The sequence below is a fragment of the Echiichthys vipera genome (assembly GCF_963691815.1).
Source record: "Echiichthys vipera genome assembly, chromosome: X".
NCBI lineage: Eukaryota > Metazoa > Chordata > Actinopteri > Perciformes > Trachinidae > Echiichthys > Echiichthys vipera.
In genome coordinates this window covers 8352714-8377114 of record NC_139825.1, presented here as the reverse complement: position 1 = coordinate 8377114, position 24401 = coordinate 8352714, and the positions used below count along the sequence as shown (strand labels likewise).

Here is a 24401-nt window from a genome sequence, read left to right as displayed (position 1 = left end):
CCAAGAACTCAAATTACTTTATCAAAACATGTTTCAATCACACTATATCAACACAAAATACACAGGTTTATTGGACATAAATAACTTGTGTTAATTTAACGCAATTGTTTAAATTGCTGCCAAAGCAAAACATCTGTGTGCAACCAATGTCCACTATTTAATTAAGTTAATCCAACATGTTCTTTTTTTCAGTGTAGAATGATGGTCCTATAAACAACCACTGGGAATATTATACAATATGTGACACTCTCAGACAAAATAGGAACATTTATTTTTCATGATTCAACAAAACAAAAACAATATATTAATATGTTTAAGTAAAAAAGTAAATGATTATAAAATTAGATGAAAAACATCTACATCAACACAGGTTTTAAGTTAGTGTAGCTTTGAGGCAGACTGACTGCTTGGTAAATTGTAGCCTTATGTGCTACAAAATACAGTACTTTGTAAAACAAATAAAGTATTCTTACTGGTCATCTGCAAAATAAATGACAATTGTTCAGTTATCAAGCATTTACTCATCAAGTTCTTCCCCTCTGCCCAGCCAGTGTCTGATTAACAATCCATCAAAGGGCATCCAGCATTCCTGCTGCATCACATTCTTCTGCTCAGACTATGGAGGAGCTGCTGGAGAAGAACTAACAGAAGAACATGAGAGTGCATTAAAGGCAACAATTTGTCAAACGCCTGTAGTGATATCCCTGAGGTATTTTGAATTAAAAAAATTAAGTGTTAATCTACTGAGCCAAGAACAAAACTTACCGCATTTAGGAAAGTGATATTCACAGCTGACAGCACAAATCCCAAGGCCATGGGGAAGAAGGACCTACAGAGGGAAACAGTGTGATGGGAAACATCTCTTTGCAACTTAACATCCATCATGATGACATGAGAATTATTGTTTATTGTTTACTGTGGATCCCCAGTAGCCGATGCACAAACGCCAGGCTAGTCTTCCTGTGGTCCTTTTCAAAAAGTTCAAATTAAAACAACAATACACAGTTACAATAAAAAGAAAGGAAAACAAAGGAACAAAGGAAAAAGGGAAAAATACTCAAATGACTGACATTAACAACATCAACAAACTATCAACTCTTGTTATTGTCCAAATTTTATTTTAGCCTATAATCAAGTAACTGCCTATGAGGTTATTAGATTCATTTTTCAGATCATGGTGTTCCCAAATCAAACTGGCAACATTAGTGGAATAACACAATTACACCTTCAGTGTCAACACAAAAAAAAAAATCAAGTGTGAAAGCCACCGTATTTGCGCGATGATGGTGGACTGAGCATAAACTAGAGAAATGAGAATGTTAACATGATCATCTATCCACTGTATGAGAGAAAATAAAATGTCTCACAAGCCTCGTTTTTCTTTCAGAAACCCCCACTAGCTGAACTCACCTGAATAAAAGCACAAAGCCATAACTCTCCACCAGCATTCCAATTATTGGCCAACGGCACAGCACCAGAGAAACACCTCCCAGGAAGAAGAAAGAGGCCCGAAACTTTTGTCTTTGGAAGAAGAAGTGGGCTGTCCTTCTGAAGCCGATGATGAACGTCAAACCAGTCAGAAACAGAATCTATACAAAAACAATCAAACTTAAGAAATCTGAGGAAATATAAAATACTTGCATTCAATTCTTCCAAACTTAAGTTATAATCTGTAAGATTAGAGACATGTTGTTTCCAGATGCATTTTTGGCACTAAGATGTAATTGCATATGAGCCTCTGGGACTTCATCTCCCAGAGTTCCTTTCCTCAGCCTCTTCTGTTCTTGCAGAGCCCTCCATCTTGTCACATTCGCAGTGTAGTATTGGAAATTAGTAACTGTTCAAAGCACCACTTCACAAAGCGTATCGAGGAGCCTTTTAACAGCTCAGACTCTCAACGTGTGTGGCAGGGCACAGGAACCATCACCAGCTACAACAACAACAGCTCCACACCTGACCTGCTTTTTTGCCAGGTTTGATTGTGCTGACAGCAGTGAGAACACACAGGCACACCAGGGACCCTCACCACAGGTGCTGACTCTGAGGCTGCTCCAATAAGTCTGTTAAGAGTCTCCAGTTGGTCCAAAATGCTGCAGCTCGTGTACTAACTAAAACAAATTGAAGAGAACATATGTCTCCTGTATCAGCTTCTTTTCACTGGCTACCTGTAAAATTTAGAATAGAAAAATTTAAATCCTTCTTCTTACCTACAAAGCTCTTATTGGTCAGGCTCCGTCGTATCTTAAAAAGCTCATAATACCGTATTACCCAACTAGCGCGGGTTCGTGGTTCCGACGCTGTGTAAATCGGCAGCCAGCAACAGTTGCTCTCTCTCCTTTCCGCACTTTTTTGCTTTTTTATCTTATTTTACTGTCTTTTTATTAGTGCTTTTTCCTGTAAGTCGTCGTGCTAACCTTAGCCAACTATGTTTGTGAACTTTCTTACGTGTTTTTTGTCCGTTTGTCTCATTCTTGGAACTATTTTTGCCGACCGTGTCTCCGTCTGGACACAACAGTGCGGCCGCTCTATTGTTTACACCCGTGAACAGCTGTTGTCGCTAGCACCAATGGCGCTAATGCGGGAGAGGCCTGAAATCCCCACAGAACTGAGGAGAAAGTACAGGGGATGTAAGGCTGGACGTAAACAACAGGAAAAGAAGAGGAGATACAAACCATCTCTCCCTTCCATCACCATGGGGAACGTGAGGTCGCTGGCTAATAAGATGGACGAGCTGGCGGGCCTGGTGAAGACTCAGAGGATGTATCGTGTGAGCAGTGTGCTGTGTTTCACGGAGACGTGGCTCCACGAGGACATCCCAGACTCTAACGTAACTGTGGACAGCTTTCAGACTGTTCGGGTGGACAGGACTCACCGTGAGAGTGGCAAGAGGAAAGGTGGGGGACTTGCTATTCTTATTAACAACAAGTGGTGTCATCCTGGACACGTTACTGTAAAGGAGCGTGCGTGTAGCCCGGACATTGAGCTGCTTGCCGTGAGTCTGAGGCCATGTTATCTGCCGAGGGAGTTTTCACACGTGATCGTTCTGGTTGTTTACATTCCTCCGACTGCAAACGCGGCGCGCGCGAGTGACGTCATCGACACCGTCGTCGCGGGACTTCAGACACGGCAGCCAGACGCATTCATTGCAATATCTGGGGACTTCAACCACATCACTCTGGCTGCAACACTGCCCATTTTCAAGCAGTTTGTGGACTGTCCCACCAGGGAAAACAAGACACTGGACCTGCTGTATGCTAATGTTAAGGAGGCTTACAGCTCCACTGCCTTTCCTCCTCTTGGAAGATCAGACCACAACCTCATCCACCTGCAGCCCCTGTATAAGCCCCAAGTCCAGCGGCTTCCTGTGACCACCAGGACTGTGAGGAGATGGTCACAGGAGACTGACAAAGCTTTACAGGGTTGCTTTGAACTCACAGACTGGGATTTGCTCTGTAATTCACATGGGGAGGACCTTGATGATCTCACGGACTGCATAACAGGGTATATCAATTTCTGTGTGGACAGCGTAGTTCCTACAGTGACTGTACGCTGTTTCCCAATTAACAAGCCGTGGGTCACCAGAGACATCACCCCTGGAGAAGAAGAGGGCCTTCAGAGAAGGGGACAGAGAGCGGATGAGGCAGGTCCAGAGGGAGCTGAAGGAGAGGATTCAACAGGGCAAAGACACCTACAGGAGGAAGCTGGAGCACAAACTCCAGCAGAACAATTTAAAGGATGTGTGGAGCGGCATGAGGAGCATCACTGGCTACAAACCATCTGGTAGCCAGACAGTGGGAGGTGGTACTGAACGTGCCAATGAGCTGAATCTGTTCTTCAACAGATTTGATGAAAGGGCTCTGGACCACCCCCCCACGGCTCCTCCACAACCATCCACCTCCAAACCTCCAGTCCTGCTGACACCCCCCCTCCCCCTCAATTCCTTCCTGGTTTTGCCCTACCTGTCCCCTCCCCCCCGCCATCACCTCTCTCAACCCCCACCAACCCACAGAACACACAGAGCAGACAGTGTCAGCCCGAGGGTCCTAAAAGCATGTGCGACCCAGCTGTGTGGAGTACTGCAGTACATCTACAACCTCAGCCTGAGTCTTGAGAAGGTCCCTGTTCTGTGGAAGACATCCTGCCTGGTACCAGTACCAAAGAAGGTGCGTCACAGCACCTCCGAAGACTACAGACCGGTGGCGCTGACGTCGCACCTGATGAAGTCCCTGGAGAGGCTGGTTCTTTCACTTCTTCGGCCCTTGGTCAGCTCATTACTGGCCCCTCTACAGTTTGCCTACCAGGTCTAGGTGTGGAGGACGCTATCATCTTCCTGCTCAACCGTGCCTGCACCCACCTTGACAGAGCTGGAACCACAGTGAGAATCTTGTTCATGGACTTCTCCAGTGCGTTCAATACCATCCGGCCTGCTCTGCTGGGACGTAAGCTGACGGCGATGCAGGTGGACCTTCCCCTGGTTTCCTGGATTACGGATTACTTGACGGGTCGACCACAGTATGTCAGACTGCAGGACGGAGTGTCTGACTCTGTGGTCAGCAGTACTGGAGCTCCACAGGGAACTGTTCTTTCCCCATTTCTGTTCACCCTGTACACCTCAGACTTTCAGTTCCTCTCTGAGTTCTGCCACCTGCAGAAGTTTGCTGACGATTCTGCAATTGTTGGCTGTGTCAGTGAGGGAAAGGAGGAGGAATACAGGGGTGTTGTGGACTCCTTCGTCGACTGGTGTGCAGCAAATCACCTGATTCTAAACGCCACCAAGACTAAGGAGCTAGTGGTGGATTTCCGCAGGAGTAAATCTGCCCCCACACCCATCTCCATCAACGGCGTGACTGTGGATGTTGTCCAGGATTACAAATACCTTGGAGTATACCTGGACAACAAACTGGACTGGTCCAAGAACACTGAGGCTGTCTACAAGAAGGGCCAGAGTCGTCTCTATTTCCTGAGGAGGCTCCGGTCATTCAATGTATGTAGCACCATGCTGAGGATGTTCTACCAGTCAGTGGTAGCCAGTGCCATCTTCTTTGCTGTTGTGTGCTGGGGCAGCAGACTGAGGGCAGCAGACGCAAAGAGGATCAGTAAGATCATCAGGAAGGCTGGCTCCGTCCTGGGGGTCACACTGGACTCTTTGGTGGCGGTGTCTGAGAGGAGGATGCTGTCTAAACTGCACAGCATCCTGTACAATAACACTCACCCTCTCCACCAGCTGCTGACCTCCAGCAGAAGCACCTTCAGCCACAGACTAATTCTCCCCCGGTGTAATACTGAACGCCGGAGGAAGTCTTTCCTTCCGGCGGCCATCAAACTTTATAATTCATCTCCCCCTGGTCAGGTAAGGAACCTGTATCCTGAGAATGTCACTTTGTCACTTTATATCATTACTGCACCACTTTATTCAGTTGTACTGTCACTTAGTTCAGTAAGAAATGCTGCTATACTACACTGTCACTTTATACCACCACTACATCACTTATTTAGTGGTACTGTAACTTACTGCTGCTACACTTTACACTGTCTCTTTATATCACCACTACATCACTTTATTTATTTATTAATGGTACTGTAACTATCTGCTGCTACACTTACTGTGTTTTAGGACATGCTGCTACATTTCACTGTGGTTTACTGTAACTTACTTCTGTACAAAATGCTGCTACACTCCACTGTGCCATATGGTCACTTAGTTATGTAGGAAATGCTGCTACATTTTTAACATTTTTAACACTTATAACTTATCGCTCCTTCTCACTTATTAGTTTGTACTTATTTCATTTCAATCTGCTGCTAAACTGAACAGTGCGTATTGTTGTATATTGTATATACCTACGCTTAACCACGATGTCTGTTGCACTCTGTCACACTTAGTTCATTGCTTGATTTATCTGATGTTAGCTTTATTTTGATTTGATTTATGTTTATGCTTATTGTTACTCTGATCCTTTTCCACCTTTGTATTGAAACTGTTGCAAAATAATTTCCCTCGGGATAAATAAAGCTTCTTGAATCTTGAATCTTGAATCTAGATCGCTGCGCTCTGAGAATGCAGAGCTACTTGTCTCCAAAAGTAGAATGGGAGGCAGAGCCTTCAGCTACCAAGCTCCTCTCCTGTGGAACCAACTCCCAAGTGTTATTCGGAAGATACCATCCCCTTATTTAAGAGTAATCTTAAACTTTCCTCTTTGATAAAGCTTACATCTAGGGCTTACGAGCCCTTAGCTATGTTGTTATTTTTTAAGCTGCAATAATGCAACAAAATCAGAAAATAAAACATGGACTTTTAAACATCAGATCTCTGTCATCTAAAGCTGTATTGGTAAATTATTTGATATCAGATAATTCTCTTAGAGCCTGCATGTACGGGGCTAAGCTGATTTTGTCATGTTTAATGATGCTACTATATGCCTAGTCTGCCGGGGGTTAATCCTGTTGCTGATACTCTTTATTGCTTTTATCCTGTCTGTCCGTATCATTCATGTCTCATCAATGCATGTAACTAATTCAGCTCCATGTTTGCCACCATCATTATTATCATTGTCATGTTCTGTCACTCTGGCTGTGCCTGTTTCTTGCTGTTATGCTGTATTAACTGCCATAGCTTGTAAGTCATATTCACATTGCTTTAGCTATCACTATAGTCACTGTTACTTGTGTGGTTGCTTGCATCCCTGGAAGTGTGTCCGTCTGTCTGTCTGTCTTTGTCTCTCTCAGTCCATCTGTCCACCATTTTCTCTTTCTCTCTTCTTTTCTTCCTCCCCAACCGGTCAAGACAGATGTCCGTCCTCCATAGAGCTGGGCCTGTTCGATGTTCCTGCCTGTTATAGGGAAGGTTTTCGTTGCCACCGTACTCAATGGGGGAATTGTTGGGTCTATGTAAATCATAAATAAGTCATAGAGTGTGGTCTATACCTACTCGGTAAAGTGTCCTGAGATATCTTTTGTTATGATTTGGCACTATAAATAAAATCGAATTGAATTGAATTGATTTGAATTGAATTGAATTGAATTGAATTGAGAAGACCCTTGTTCCAGGATCTAAGGGACCTAATGGCTGAGTGGGGGTGTAGAATGTCAGAAATGTAAGATGGGGCCTGGCCATTGAGAGCTTTGATCACCATTAGTAAAATCTTAAAATGGATCCTTTCATGTACTGGCAGCCATTGAAGGGATGTAAGGACAGGTGTGATATGATCCTACTTTTTTGACCACGTCAACAGTCTTACTGCTGCATTGGAGGAAACCAAAGTAGAGGGAGTTACAAAAATCCAGCCATTATGTTATGATGGCATGAATAACTTTTTCCAGATTATGGTATGACATTGAGTGTTTTATTTTTGAAATGATTCTTAGCTGGTGGAAGCTGTTGTTTTGGGGTTTTTTTGCTTATTAAAGCATAGCTCAGATTGAAAAATTACTACAAAGGTCAGTTAAGATAGGATGTCATATTTTGTGACATATATAAATCGCTGTGCATACGTTTTCATAAGTGATCATATGATCCTGTTAATGAGAATACGTTGTGATATGAGTCAGTGTGATGATGTGATGTTGACACTGAGCAGATTTGTGTGGAATGAAAAACTACTCACATTCCCAAAGGCCAGCAAGACAGAGTCAAAATACAGCAGCACACCAAAGAGCAGGAAAAATACACCGAATCCCATCAGACTAATACCAATCTCTGGAAGACAAACATACACATGGAACATGAGAAAATTAAATCAATAAAATTGTGCCGCCCTCAATATACAGTATGTACTGAATATATCTTGGCATTAAGTGCAACCCCTTCTTCTCATCAAAACTATGAACAAAGTAATAGTTTGTCCACAGGTTTATTAACTTGAAAACGGGTAAAACTGAGAACACACAAACATAGCACAATCAGACAAAAAAGTGTACTGTAACTCTATTGTAAATACGCTGTAAAGTTATTTTGATTGTGAATCAATTTACTCCTTTTAAACCTTTTTGACTTACTTATATTTACATATGTAGTGTTTATTTATTGTTTTTATAGGGATAAGCTGCATTAACATTTTAGTCCCATCTTTCCTAGAGACTTTGATCTCCACCTTGCGTACTTTGTGGTCTTTGTTAAGGAAGACTTGAGGGATAAGTCAGAGAGGCCATTCATTCCTCTTTAGTTGGTAGTCCTTGAGAAGCACAATGCTTCCTAGCTGAAGGTCAGGCTGGGAAGACTGCCACTTCCTCCATGGCTGAAGCGAGGAAAGATATTGCCTCTTCCATTTATTCCAAAAGGCTTGAGCCAGGTGTTGCACTGATTTTTATGGAGGTCGTTGACCTGGTCACAAACTGGCGCAGAAGGGAGGCTCATTTTTTGAGTGAGTTGAGTTGCCGGTGTAAGTATGAGTGGATGATCTGGATCAGTGGACGCGGCTGTAAGAGGTCTGGCATTGATGATAGCGGCCACTTCCGCCATCAGTGTGGAGATGGCTTCATGAGTCAACTTTGATGTTCCAAGCTGCAGGAACATAGAGTCCAAGATTGTTCTTGCTACACAATCACACACAATCCTTCTCTCCAATGAACCACCCATGTGAGAGGCATAGACTTAGACTTAGACTTAGACTTAGACTTAGACTTGGCAAGGAAACTGAGATTCCAGCAGCTTACAAAAACACAAGGTAGGTATAAAAAATACTGTATATGATAAACAATAAACTCTTAGCTAAATAAATACAGAAAGTATAAAAAACAATAAACAGTAAGCAATAAACTCTTAGTCAAATATATATGAGGTAGATGAAAGAATACAGGTCAAATAAAATTCACAGAAAGTTAAATCAGATAAGTCAAATGTAGAGGAAATGTATAAGATAAAATATGTATGACTGTATATGACAGAAATGAGCAGCAAGATTAAATTATTGCACTTAAGCGGTGGATAAAGTTATTGCACAAAAAAAGAAGAGAAGTGTCTAGGTATCTAAGAGTAGATTATTAATTGCACAGTGAGTGGCTCCTACTCCTTCCCTTCTGTCCTCTTTATTTCCTCCTCCCCCTGAGTGAGGAGTTGTAGAGTGTGATGGCCTGAGGGACAGAGGAGTTCTTGAGCCTGTTGGTCCTACACTTGGGCAGGAGCAGCCTTCCACTTAACAGGCTCCTCTGGTGTGTGAATCCCCTCAGGTCCATGTTAGCATCCGGTGCTAGGTGGTATAACCATGTCTCCATAAAGATGAACAAGCTGCTCTCACGGTAGATGCGCTGGTTGTTCAGCGCAGACAGCTTGTTGATCTTGTTCGGCAGTGAATTCACATTCTCCATGATTACGGAGGGAATCAATGGCTTGTAGTGCCTTCGATTCTCCCCTCGCTCTGCCTTTACCTTCGCGTCCCTGATGTTGCGTTTTCTTGTGGTAATATCTTACCAAAAGTGTTATGTGCTATGTGCTATGTGATGCTTTCCAGGAATGTTGAGAGGGTTTTTCTCTCCCGGCTGGATTTGTGCTTCTCTGACACAACCTCCAACTCTCAATAGACCATCAGCATTAATAAAAGGAGCCAATGTTCTCAGAGGACTGTCCTAAGGAAGGTTTTCCCCCTTTCTTACACAGGTGTACTCTTGGGCGTATGTCTCTTCTTAAACTGCAAGGATGATGGTTTTCTTGGCCTGCAAGAGTTGCTGAACTGAGACTGCTGTATGGCGTGGATCAGTGAGTTCCAGCTGGAGAACTTGGAAAAGCGGTGATCCCCTAGTTGTTTGCTTGACATAGTTGTCTTCATTGTAGAGACCTGAGGGCATATTTCTCAGTCCACTGAGGGATTCATCAATTCAAAGGTGTTTTCTCAGGATTGGCCTGCTGGGGGTGTTTCAGAAACATTGGTCCACAAAGCCAGCATGTGCCTGACCGTGTGGCAATATCTGCAGGATTTACATCTGTGGGCACATATTGCCATTGTTCAAGACGAGAGTAGTTCCTTATCCGCTGGACTCGGTTACTGATGTAAACATAAAAATGTCTGGTGTCATTACAGATGTAGCCCAATACTACTTTGCTGTCAATGTAAAAGGTAGTTTCATCCAGCTCCATGTCAATCTCTGAAAGGATGAGCTCTGCAAGTTCCACTGCCAACACTGCAGCACACAGTTCAAGACTTGCAACTGTATGTTCGGGAAGAGGAGTGAGCTTGGCCTTGCCCATGAAAAAGCCCACATGGATATCCATTGGTATCCATCAGTTTGAGATAAGCCACTGCCAAGATTGCTTTAGTGAAAGCATCACAAAAAACAATTAGCTCTCTGCGTGATGCCTCTGTGGGGGAGATTTCTGTGTAGGGCCTTGGGATCTGGAGACTGGTTAAATCCTTCAGTGAGGACCAGACAGATAGATGCTGTTCACAGTAGATAAGACACCTCAACGAGTGAAGGGCTTGTCCTCATCAGCTGCTTTGAAGGTAAAAGTGTCAGACATTAGGTTCCAGCTGAGACCAAGGCTATGCTGCATAGGAAGTGCATCAGAGCCAAGGTCCAGGTTTTTGAAGTCGTTTAACTCACATCTCCGGCGGAGCTTTTCTGGCATCCCTGTGGAGGTTGGGGGCATTGAACCGGAATGGGCAATGTTCAAAGCTTCCATTGCTGAAGCTGCAGCGGTGCCTTAAGAGGCGGTAACCCTCGAACACTGTGGTGGACACCGGTGGTAAGGTAATATGTCCGACTGAAGAAGGAGGCTTTCCGGGATATTTTATCCCAGAAGACTCCGGAGGCAGTTGCAAGGTACCGACAGGCCAGAAGGGCTGCTGTGCCAGAGGCAAAGTAGCGGGTGTGGGAGGAGTTCGGAGAAGTCATGGAGAAGGACTTTCGGGCAGCACCAAGGTGCTTCTGAAAAACCATTCGACATCTCAGGAGGGGGAAACGGGGAACCGTCCAAGCTGTTTACAGTTAGGATGGGACGCTGGTGACCTCAGGCGATGAGGTAATCGGGCGGTGGAAGTAGCACTTTGAGGAACTCCTTAATCCGAATAATATGCCCTCTTATGTAGAGGCAGAGCTGGAGGCTGATGGGGATCATTGTCACTATATCTGGCGGAAGTCACTGAGGAAGTCAAACAACTCCACAGTGGCAAAGCCCCAGGGATTGATGAGATTCGTCCAGAAATGCAGAAAGCTTTGGGTTTGAAGAAAATTAAAAAACTAAATTAAATTAAATTAAAATTAAACTCTAAATCTGAGGCCATGGCTCTCAGCAGAAAACCGGTGGATTGCTTACTGAGTCCTTACCCCAAGTGAAGGAGTTCAAGTACCTCGGGATCTTGTTCACGAGTGAGGGGACGATGGAGCGTGAGTTTGGCTGGAGAATCAGAGCAGCGGGGGCGGTGTTGCAGTCGCTCTACCGCACCGTTGTGACGAAAAGAGAGCTGAGCCGGAGGCAAAGCTTTCGATCTACCGGTCAATCTTCGTTCCTACCCTCACCTATGGTCATGAAAGCTGGGTCAGGACCGGAAGAACGAGGTCGCGGGTACAAGTGGCCAAAATGGGTTTTCTCAGGAGGGTGGCTGGAGTCTCCCTTTGAGATCAGGTGAGAAGTTCAGCCATCCGTGAGGAACTCGGAGTAGAGCCGCTGCTCCTTTGCATTGAAAGGAGCCAGTTGAGGTGGTTTGGGCAACTAGTAAGGATGCCCCCGGGGCACGTCCAGCTGGGAGGAGACCTCGGGGAAGACCCAGGACCAGGTGGAGAGATTATATCTCCACACTGACCTGGGAACGCCTTGGGTTCCCCCAGTTAAAGCTGGTTAATGTGGCTCGGGAAAGGGAAGTTTGGGGTCCCCTGCTAGAGCTGCTGCCCCCGCGACCCGACCCCGGATAGGCGGTTGAAGATGAGATGAGATGAGATGAGATGATGAATTGAATTGAATTGAATTGAATTGAATTGAATTGAATTGAATTGAATTAAATGTTCTGTCAATGCCTTTATCGTTTTAATTTTGCTCACTGATTTTTTTCAACTCTCCAATAAGTTAAGGGTTAAGGGGGCCTTCTGGTACAAAGTAATTTCTACTTGTATTGCCGAAGAACACTGCCAAATTGTGAATAACTGGTATGTCCACTCTCCCGTTTTTAACAACTGCAACCTTCGCTTTGGAAGACAACCAATTTTATTCTTTCTTTGGAGCAGTAAAGGGTCGCACACTCGTAGACGTTCATGGTCTTCAAACATTCCAAGACATCCAGAAACACGATGATATACCTGTCACATAATTTTTTCTTATCTCCAACTTCATACAACGATGCACACTAATAAACTGGTCGCAACAATGTACTTTACCTTACATAAAGCCTCTTGTAAGCCCATAGTTACTGACCAAGTGTGGAAAGCTGACCTTCCCGAAATAGCCTACACCTAAATTGGCAATTCCAGGAATCCCAACCATAGGATCATTCGTATTTATTTCAAACACACAAGGTATTTCACTCTCCACATACTGCATAAAAAGAAAGCACTACCATTGCCAAACTGCACATATTGCAATCCGAATTAATTTGGTACTTTTTGGTATGGGAGTGTCCTAGGGTTGCAGAGTTCTGGGTGCAGGGGGGAAGGGTGAGGCAGGAATTTTTATGTCATTTATACATTTTTATTGTTGTTGGGTTTTTTCGTTCAAATGTATTCTGTTATTTGTTTTGTTTTATTGTTCTTTCATGTAGTTTATCTCTAGTTCTTTTAAGCATTTACAACTGTTTGCCTGTACATTTCTGAATATAATTTACCAGCGATCCATCAATGTCTAACCTCACTTTATATCATTTATGTATATATCAATAAAAAATGTATCCAAAAAAAATTCAGTCTTGGTAACTGAGCCACTAGCCATTAGCCTTTAGAAAAATAACAGTCCATGTCACCTCCAGGGCTCTGTAGTTTTAGCACTAAAACACCAAAAATGTAGGAGTCCTAAAATTAGGACTGACAGTCATTTTTAAAAAAAGAGTTACTCCTAAAACAGCACGTAAGAAGCTCCTGTTAGCCTTAGGATGTTTTGGGAATAGAAGCCCTGGACTGATTCAACTTGCTATGCTTCCACAAGGACATCTTTATATTCTGAAGTCAGACTAAAGCTCTGTGCACCATGACTCCCTCAGAGGATAACAGCTTCACCCCAACACTTTAGAAAAGAGCAACTGTGGAAACACTTACTCTGAAACTCTGTGATGACCACCATAGTAATAAGTTGTGTTGTCCCTCCTCTTCTCCTCTTGTTTCTCTGTGGCTGTCAGGAACAAATGAGTCCTTTCCTCTTCACAGTGGTGACCTTTGTACATTGATGTTGTCAGTGTGTGAGGTGAATATTAACCAGAGCAGGCTCACACTGTGGATTCCCAGGTAAAGGTTCAACTATCAGCCATTCAAAGACATTTGATGGATTTATCTCCTATCTTGTGTTCGACCTCCTGAATACCTCAGACTGTCTTTAAAAGATCTGACTGCTGGGTTTACATTATGTAGTCCATTATTATCCATAAACTGAGACCTGGCTCACTTCAGCTGACCTGGAGGCTGACTCATCAGTGAGTGGTTTTGGTGTGCTGATTCCACTGGACAAGATGCTGACGTCATAGGGAAATCCCAAGGGGGAGGGGTATGTCTGATGACCAGGGATAAAGGCCGTGGGTCAGTCATCGGGGATGAAGGACGTGGGTCGATAGTCGGGTTGAATGGTGTTAAGCGGGTTGATGTGTGTATGGATGTCACACCTGCCTGGGGAGTGTGGCTCAGAGTAGGGTTACGCCTTGATGTGTGCTGCTTCAATAACCCCCCAAAAACTTAATTGGATGAGACAAGAATGGACTGTTCGCATATCGCTTGGATGGTTGTGCATGGATTAGGTAGTTTGGGATGACCAGAGGGTATTTGGGAAATAAATAGGAGTGTTGTTGAGGCTTGCATGTAGCGATGGGTTGTAGGTGGTAAATGCTGGACATCTGAGGAAAACAAAATTGCTAAGACGAACATTAATTCAAGATGCTGGGTTGACGGGGGAGAAGATGTAGGGTCTGGATGCCTCGGATGAGGAGGGCGGCTGCCAAGGGTGAGTGTTTGGAGCGATGTGGGGTTCTGTGTTGCGTAGGTCTGATTAAGGAAGGTGAAGTAGAAGAGCCTGTGCTAGGTGGGGTTACGGGGGCAGAGGGACCCGACGTGGGTGCCGTTGCATGAATTAGATTTAATTTACAGTGCTGATTCATAAAAGTTATCTCGGGACACTTTACCTAAAGACTAGGTAAAGACCGCGGAAGGAAAGGGATTGGTTGTTTCAGGATGAGAGGGGATCGAAGGGGAGGGATGAAAGGAGCAGAAGGGGAGGCTTGAGAGATAGAAAGGAGTAGAAGAGGAGGGATGAGGGATGAACACGGGGGGTCGAAGGAAAGGGATGATGAGGGAATGATGAGGGAAAGGTCAGTCGTTGCGGGATGAAAGGGGGCAAAGGGGAGGGGTTGGTCGTTGCGGGACGGACAGGGGTTGAAGGGGGGGGGGGTTCATCGTTCCAGGACAAGGAATGGAAAGGAGTCGAATTGGAGGGGTAGGTCGTTGTGCGAGGAAGGGCGTTAAGGGGTCAAAAGGGAGGGATGAAGGGAGTGGTCGGTTGTTGCGGGATGAATGGATGAACTGGGTTGAAGTGTGGATGAGCATCCATGAACCATCAAGGTATGGGGTGAGAATTAACTGGTCGGACGTCGCTTAGATGGCTGTGGCTATAACTTTGGTAGGCCCGGGATGACCAGCGCTCGTGGATTTCCATAGCGTGGCCTGTACACTCTGCCCGGAAGCAGTCGAAGCGGATCCTAATCCTAATCCTTATTTGACTGGATTCCCTGGATATGGTGGAACCAGAAGCGGAGGAAATGAAGGGCCGGCAGGCGGAGCTTTATAGCTGGCAGGGGCTGCGGGTACCCAAACAGCTGCCCAGTGGCTTGAGGTTACAAAAAGCAGGGGCGGAGCTCCGGGTGTGGGAGGACCAAAGAAGCCAGGCGGAGGGACGCATGTGCGGGTGTCAGTGTAGCCTGCAGACACAGGGATGAAAGAAAAGAGGGAGCAGGCACAGCGGGACATCCGACCTCGACATTGGGGAGGGCTCCGGGAGGCCATGAAGTCATCGGCGTGCCGCATGCTGGTGATGCCAAAAACGAGAACCTGGAAGCGGGCGGCTCCCCGGAGTCTTGTACATGGTGGAGGCAGTGAAGAGCCCGAACGTCACGGCTTGGTCGTCATCCTACAGAAAGGGATGGCTCTCCCTGAGGACGTGCTGGAGGCGGGCTGCCGCGGCGGCATCCCTGGGGAGGTGCCGGAGGTGAGGGTGATGCGGGGCTGGAGCCGCCGGACGTGTAGTATTGGGCGAAGCCGCCCGCGGGACGCAGACGGTGGAGCGCAAGAGGGATCACAAGATTCCGGACCGGTCACTGAACAGGTCCGAATCCGATGGGTTGGGGATCGGCTTGTGGTCCGTAATGGGTAAGGCACAAATATATTTATGGTTGCACAGGTGGTTGAGTTAATGAGACACAGGTGTTGCGTTAATGGGACAAAGGTTGTTGGATTGTTGGGTGTGAGTGGTGGAATTAGTGAAGGGAGAGGGGTATGGTTTTGTTCCTGAACCTCAGTTAAATTGACTACACACTGTACAGAAAACATGAGACCTACTTACATGGTGGGGATAGAGAGAAACTAGAAGCCAACAAGGAGCCCAGATATGAAATTAAGAGAGCAAAATGCAATATGATATAAATGTAAAATAAAGAGGACATTTCATATGAATGACCAATATCAGGAAGAGTCCACGATCCGGTATTATTACCGGCAAACTCCTGAAAGTCACAGTGGTGGAGATGGTTGAGTCCTATAACCTCAATGACGTCAACATGTCCAAAATATGTATCAAAGGGCCTGCAGAGATTGTATTTCCTGCACAGACTAAACTTTTTGAATGTTGATAAGACTTTGATGGCTTTATCATTCAGCTCTTATATTGAGTCTATTTTAACTTTTTGTTTGATTTCATTCTATGGGAAGCTTACAAGACAATACATAGCAAAAGTCATCAGTTCATAACAATTGGCATACAGTAGCCCCCTCTCTCAAAGATTTATTTCATTGTGTCTCAGATAAATGCAGAAAAACTAGTTCATGCATTTGTTACGAAAGAACATACAGTATTTCTCCTGTATTAGCTTCTTTGCACTTGATACCTGTTAAATCTAGAATAGAATTTAAAATCCTTCTCCTTACCTTCAAAGCTCTTATTGCTCAGCCTCCGTCATATCTTAAAGAGCTCATAGTACCGTATTACCCGACTAGATCGCTGCGTTCTGAGAATGTAGGGCTACTTGTCGATCCTAGAGTCTCCAAAAATAGAATGGGAGGCAGAGCCTTCAGTTATCAAGCTCCTCTCCTATGGGACCAACTCCCTAGTGTTGTTCAGGAGGCAGACACTGTCCCCTTATTAAAGAGTAAACTTAAAACTTTCCTCTTTGATAAAGCTTACAGTTAGAGCTTATAAGCCCTTAGCTACTGTATGTTGTTATTGGAATTTCATTTATCTTAGACCCTGCATGTACTAAGCTGATATTGCTCTGCCTAATGATGCTGCTATAGGCCTAGTCTACCGGGGGATACTCCTGTTCCATATACTCTGAGCTTTTATCCTGTCTGTCTGTATCATTCATGTCTCATCAATGCATGTTACTAATTCAACCTCATATTTACCACCATAATTGTTATCATTGTCATGTTCTGTCACCCTGGCTGTGCCTGTTTCTTGCTGTTCTGCTGTATTAAATGCCATAATATGTAAGTCATATTCACATTACTTTAGCTATTACTATAGTTACTGTTACATTTGTGGTTGCTTGAATCTCTGGAAGTGTGTCTCTGTCTGTCTGTCTTTGTATCTGTCTTTGTCTCTCGCTGTCCATCTGTCTGTCTTTTCTCTCTTTCTCTCTCCTTCATAGAGCTGGGTCTGGGAACGTCGGTTCCTGCCTGTTATAGGGAAGGTTTTCAATGCCACCGTACTCAATGGGGGAATTGTTGGGTCTATGTACATTATAAATAAGTCATAGAGTGTGCTCTATACCTACTCTGTAAAGTGTCCTGAGGTAACTCTTGTTATGATTTGTCACTGTAAATAAAATTGAATTGAAATGGAATTTAATGAATTGGTCCAGTATGCAACGCAAAAGCTTATAGCTACATTGCAGCCTGGTTCACAGCCAGGACAACTGACAATTTTTGTGGAAATTAATCTGTTCAATAAATATCAACAAACAGGATCAGCTTTTTCTCCATGATTTATTTAAGTATTTTTCTCTGCAGACAAAAATAAATTCAACTTCTGCCGTGTTAGCACAAAGCTCGGAATGACCCTGAGTTTATTAGCGATCTTCCTTTTGAGGAGGAATCCAACTTACAGATAAGGTCACAAGGCCAAAGACTCAGCTGGGTAGCATCTTCAGACAAGCATTCTCTCAGAATAGTCACCACACGATTTTAAAGGAACAGGATGTACAGGTCAAAAATGTCTCAGTGTTCTCTAGGATTATCTCATGTCATGTGGCAGACCATATACAACCAGGGCAATCAATCTTGTAATAGGATAAGGTTTACGCAGGATATACAGGATTCACATCTGACCTAATAAGGATTATGATTATAAATTACAAACATCAAAAAAACCCACAACACTGTATTATGGAAAGATGGTGAGGTTTTGTTCTGAAATCTTGTCCTGAAATCATGCGGGATGATGCTGGAAGACACCTCACTACTACCCTTGGTCTGGGATACTATTCTACATTACATTATGTCTTGTAGTTATGCCATGCAGAACAGAGAATGCACCAACTTCGACTGTTTCGTATTTGTACACTCACAAGAACTTGTAGAAAATTGAGTAAAACAAACATTGCAGAGGAGTTTGAATGAAAGTGGCTGTTTTCCAATGTGAAGGAAGAATGCTCAACGACCCTCTTTTTAAGGATGCCACGTCATAGAACGCCTTTTTCGTGCCCTGTTTTTGAGATTGAATTGAGAATTGTCAAGGATGCACGGATGGATCCTCATTGAGTTAAAATACCAACAATCCTCTGCGTTCACACACTGTGCAGGGTTTTTAAAGATAACAGAAGGGAAACAATACACATTCAAATGTAAGTGAAATTATTTTAAATACGAATGCTTTTTGTAGATTTTATAGATTGATCATGAAAATGCAAAAAAAATCGTTAAGCTTAACCCTTTGAAAACGGAGCGGCCGCAGCTGGTTCCTGTTTACATAATCATGTTTAAAACCATCTTAAATAAAAACTATTATAGCTAGAACATACCCGGAAAACAGGCTGACAACTCTGGTGTTGCGAGAGTATTAACCCTGTAACAGCCATGAAAGATCTTCCTGTTTACATGATGCTCTATAAAAACAATCTAAAATAAAAATATATTATAACTAGAACATTCATTCTTTCTGCAGCAGAAAGCAAAGGCTTCTGTCTCTACTGTGACCACATTGAACATTGATTCAATTAGCGCATTTCCCGACCGTATAACAAACAAATTACCCTGTTTATGTCTGTTTTTTTTAGAGTCAGCCCAGCAAACAGAAGCCGAAGCTCTTCCGCACTCACAAGTCGTTCCAAACTAATACGCTCAGAAACATTAGGCAGCACTCTAGACTCATCTCTATAGAACGCGACTCGAAAGGAAGTGTTCTAGCAAGGCTGCAGCCTCCACTTTGGAATACAGCCAGTTAATGTTTGCCATTACAGCTAAGTAAACATGAAAGGAGATCAAGGAGAAACATAGCCATTTAGGCGTGTGTTTTAATGTCTTTGGACTCCTTTATCTCAGTCCATGGAGTGAATGCTTGGCCTATATTGACTCTGGTTTTTGCCCGTCTTTGGTCACTCAGCTGCTAGGACAAATAAGCCGCTGCACGATTGTCAAACTCCATTTCACCCAGTGCTAGCATACAGTAGCTGCACCCAACAACAGACAACCCTGGCAACCCTGGCAAAATATTTATTCAGACTAAATATATTTTTTTTATGTAAAAGCATTCTTTCATTCTGCAATCCTCAAAACGCCTGTGATTGTATTATTATATTTTTTTTTAAATACTTCTTTTAATAAAGAGTCTACACCCACATCCATAAATAATAATAAATAAATCTTTTTTTTAAAAGACTGTTTTAGATCTTTACATCTTTGTGGTGAATTTTGACAGAGTTTCCAGACTTAGGACACAGTATTTTAAGGGTTGTACAGTTGTACACTTGGCCATGCATTGTACCTGGAATGTTTTTGTATATTATTAAAAAGTATTAGACAAGTGCCTTCCCTACTGATACATTTTTTTTTGTAATTTCAGCCATCATTGATAATTATTGATCATTTCTTAACTAAACTAATAGCTGACATCTGGGAACGCAACAACATCACTAAAAATAAGTCATGGAACACGAGCCTACACATAACAGGTAAGGCTAATAGTTGATGTGTCAATTCTTAATGATGGTGATGAAAAAATGACTCTCCATTTCCTCGTCTGAGGTGAAAGAATCCAGTCTGTCTTTTCTTTTTGCACTTTATTCATTCAAACATACAGGAAGATATAACAAAGCCTGTAGAATATCATCAGGGAGCCTATTGGTAACGAGCCGGCTGGACAGTTAACCTCAGTAGTCTTTTTGGCAGTGAACTTTATAATCAACAAGTGGATTAAAATTAGAGCAGTAAATAGGTCATCATTCAAGGCAGCGAGACATGTTTTATCATACAAAATACTGTGATGAATTCAGAAGCATCTAGAGAAACACATTATTTGTATACATTCACTTTATTGCAAGTTTTTCTGAAAGCAAGCGTATTATTTTTCAATTTTTTTCATCATTTGCATAGTTCAAGCAGTTTGTGTATTTTCCCCCAAAATAGCAATGGTTACACGTGATAGGATATACTGTAACTGAAATTCAAAATATCATATACATTGAACAATGTATAGTTTATATATTATGTATTTTCATCATCCACAAGTGCTACATCTAGTATCAAATATTGGACACCACCTTTTGGCTGTCAATGCTCAACACATCAGATTCCAATTCATCCAAAAATATCTATGTTCTGCTCTTTCAACCATCCTCAAGAGCAATAAAATAAAAAAGTTTTTTTTTTTTTTGGGTGAAAAATGCTAAACGTAATTGAGTGTAAAAATCTTACCTATCAGCTTGTCATTGAATATCCATGCATCTAAAAAAATATGAACTGCTCTTTTGAATGCATTCCCTTTCTAAAAAAAACTTAAAATAATAAAAAATAGAAGTATTCTCTTAAATCCTTGTTTTGTTTTTGCGTAGTGAGAGTCGTTAACTGCTTTCGGTGTAAAACTAATTTTCTTAATTTTCTGTGCCATATTGTCTCTGAGTATGGACATACAATAGCTTTCAACAAAGGCAGTCACTTGAACATTGAAGTGTGTAAGGGCAAATAAAGCATAAATAACATACACATAACAAACTGGAGGTGTGTGTGTGTGTGTGTGTGGGTGTGTGTGTGTGTGTGTGTGTGTGTTTGTGTGTGTGTGTGTGTGTGTGTTTGTGTATGTGTGTTTGGTCATAGCTTTCAAATCTGGAGGAAATTGCAATGAAGAGGCAAGGCCAAAACATTTGAAGATTTCAGGAAGTGTTTCACACCTTTCTGCGCAACACTGTTCTAAAATACCAGCAGATTGGCCGATTTTAGTTGTTATCAGACATGCAGATCCCCAGAGCTGTAAGATGACTCAAGAGGGACAATGGTAGGGATTATTAAAAGTCTCATAATCCTTGAGAAGTTGACTTTGACTCTTTAAGTTAACTTTCTTACATTCTAGTCATTTCACCTAAACCACAATACTTTCCTAAACATAACCAAGTAGTGTTTGTTTTGTTCTAATTTGAAACAGGACTCTGAGAGTGTTAAAAAGACACCCTAAATGTACTAAATAATTAAATAGAAATGAACTCCAATAAAACAGTGTTACTATGAAAATAAGAATGATTACGTAAAATAAAATAATTTGAGTTTAAACATTTATTTCAATTATTTCACAATATTGACAATTTAGTTTATTCAAAATGAAAATTAAAAATCAATGTATTATTTACTTTATTCATGCATCTGTATCAATACAGCAATATACTATGATTTATTTAAAAATTTATTTATTTTATTTATTGTATTGTATTTATTTATTTTATACTTAATTTGTGTGTAGACATTTAGAATCTTGGTCTCCCAGGGGTACCATCAATCATTTTATTTCCTCCAGATTCAAACTCCTTTGTAAGTCAGGTCATGTGTCCATTCATCACAAGACAGACATGTTTCAGACTAATGGCACTGCATGACTGGATAAAAATGTGGTTATATGTTATACAACAGTAGTGATGGGCAAATGAGGCTTCATTAAGCTATATGGAGCATTTTTTAATGCTCCCTGTTCAACAAAGGAGTGAAAGAACACTATAGTACCATTCAGTGAGCCCTTTTCTTTGAAACAAGAGCTCCATCTAGTGTACTCAACCAATACAACTAATGATTCATGAAGCTCCATGAAGCTTCATTTCCCATCACTACATGATAGTGTATTCCAGCATATTTCCTCTCAAATGACTGCATCATTAGTTAACTCCTCTTCAAACAGGCAAGTGCTTTTCTACCAGAGTCACTCTTCTAAGGGCACTTCTATTTTCACATTCCACATACACTAAACCATTTCTATCCGACATACTTTACCTATATACCTGTTGACAATCACTGGGGAATTCCATGAGCACTATGATGAAGTCCACTGAATCTGATACTAAATGCAAAAGGGATCTGACAAAATGTGGGAGCTGCACAGTGGTTGACGGTGAGATGATCAAGCCTCTTCAGAATGCAGGAAGAATTAATATGCATCTGTTCTGGATTAGAGATTTCTGCTCAATGCCAATGTGGCGTGTCATGACAGCTCACAAATGTGAGGTTCGTGTACCGTGATGGTGTGGAGGTCAGTGTGGTCGATGGTTTTGTAAGTCTTTGCCTTTAACACAAGAGTCCCTCATACTCATCCCATTTCCTACTTGTACATTTTTCTTTTTTTGTTTAAAGGTGAGAGAGGTAAGAAAAGGGAGAGATTGAAAACATTCAGGAAAGGGCTTCTGGATTCATTTTTCCCATTACCATCTTTGAACAATTTCTATTTTAATTGTTTCTATTGCTTACACAGACGCTTTCTTACATCTAGTGTAGAATACTGTGTCACAGCCTGCTATTTCATTGAATGAGCTATTATAAAAGTTGAAATATACATAATGGTATACCTATGTATAGAATCTACTGCTGGTGTTATGATCTTTATTACAATGCTTGACCCACAATGTTGGGGGAAAGCATGTCACCTGTCTGTTAGCTCCGGTTTGAACACTTAGTGTTGTACTCAGAGGCTCTGAAAGAACAGGCTCGCCTGCAATCACATCTTACCACCACAGAGGCAGCTAGAAACAACATATCTCAAATTGTATGGAGTACAACTTTAAGATTGAACAGAACCACACAGATAGGGAGTCCAACCACAGTAAGTGTTCTACAGTACTCCACCATGCAGATGAAACAAAATTACCATAATTCATCTGAAATAAGTTTAATGTTCCAAATAAGGATTTCATCTTCACAATCTAAATGGCTTCCACACCAGAGAGTAAAGTCAACACGACACAGAGCAAGGTCATTATTTCCAATGAAGAGCAGCTAAGCAAGTCCTACATGCGCACACTGCCTTGATTTTCTTCCGGGTTTTGTTTAAAAAATTGCCAATATGCTAACCTTGAGCATTGCTATCATTGACAGCAGACAGAGGCTGTGAGATACCTGTTTCAATGTAGAATAGAGTACAGCCTAAATACACAGACCACATATTCAAACACCTAATGTAGTATGTACAGAGATATCAATTTTGGATTGTATGGCCCTACTCTTACTCCTACTTGTCTCAGTAGGATATTATCATCTATTCTATTGGTTAGCTGAAATCGGATAAAGATTGACAATGGTAGGAAGTTGTATTAAAGGACCAAAAACTGGCAACGGTTGGGGTGGTGGATGGACCAAACAAAAATGGGACTTTTGAAACTAAAAGTCAATGGTGACTTTTTTGTTGCCTAAATCTAATGCCGCTTTTCCTAAACTTAACCACATTGTTTTACTGCCTAAATTTAACCAAGTAATGCCAGTTTTGTTTGAATTCACAATGGGACTCACAGGGCATTAAAAAGAGATACCAAGGGGTTCTGTCCAACATAAAGCAACCGTTGCAATGTGAAAAGATGAGGGTATACGTTCTGAAAATGCCAATTCAATGAAGTGACAAAACTTGAAATGGGTGATCCTACAAGTACCTCAGTAAAGGGGGTGAGGATACCAAGTTAGAAAATTGATATGCTGTCTCATGTATGCCATACTCTGAAGGTGATGTAGGACAAGGTGTTGTCATAAGCAGCTTTGTAAGATGGGCCATGGTTTACATATTGCTCTCCATCTTCGGCTCAACCTTGCTACAAACTCTGTGCTCTTGCATGTGTGGTGTAAAATATGAGTGTTGCACTGAAACAAAATGTAATCCAAGTGACATTACATTTGAAACAATCAAATGTATGTAATGCTAATGGTTGCAAATTAGTGAAATTGATAGCAGACAATGTTGATAGGATGGGAGTAGTGCATGGGGTGGAGGTTTTATTTAAACAGGCATCACAGTGAATTCAGAAGGAGAGTCTCCAGCTTTTTACAAAGGATGAGAGGCTTCACTCATTTTTCAGTCATTTTTGAAAGTGTCAGAATATGTCAGCGTAGTCAAATACCCTCAGTCTGAGCAATACTGCCCACTGGAGTGGCGCTCAGCAAGCCATGATGTTTTTTTTAAGGTTGATATGAAGATTCGACAATCATGAACATTGTTCTGGGTTTTAGTGTCCAGAAGCTTGTTCAAAGCCTATATAGAGGTTTTGGTTGGGCATTTTGTCTACTACTCGTTCATAGAGCCTAAACGCAAACTTTGATTTCTCTCAGCTCTTTTCCTTGTTTGTCTTCAGTGTGGGCCTCTCATGTGCAGTGTTCCCTTGTCAACTGATCAACACCTCAGTTTACTTTTGCCATTATGAGTGTAAAATATAGCATCATCAGCGTAGTTCATCAATAATCTCTACTTTGTAGAATATGTCCTGAGCAAAATTATATAGAAAGATTTCACACCTTGAAGCTAGTTAGAGATCTGGAGCCTTCCTTTGTTCCATAGAGCACACATAGTAGAGGTCTGTCTTGAGTTGGATGAACTAGAGTTTGTTTGTGTGTGTGTGTGTGTA

General features: G+C 42.3%; 1 protein-coding gene across 1 annotated transcript; it reads right to left on the bottom strand.

Annotated features, from left to right (window-relative positions):
- Positions 1–611: 611 nt before the first annotated feature.
- golt1a (golgi transport 1A) lies at positions 612–13195 on the bottom strand (the record flags this gene model as incomplete). The annotated part of the gene is made up of 5 exons (XM_083938427.1): positions 612–641; positions 766–829; positions 1411–1589; positions 7605–7696; positions 13171–13195. 5 exons carry the CDS (start codon positions 13193–13195, stop codon positions 612–614), a joined length of 390 nt encoding a protein of 129 aa, XP_083794553.1.
- Positions 13196–24401: the final 11206 nt, after the last annotated feature.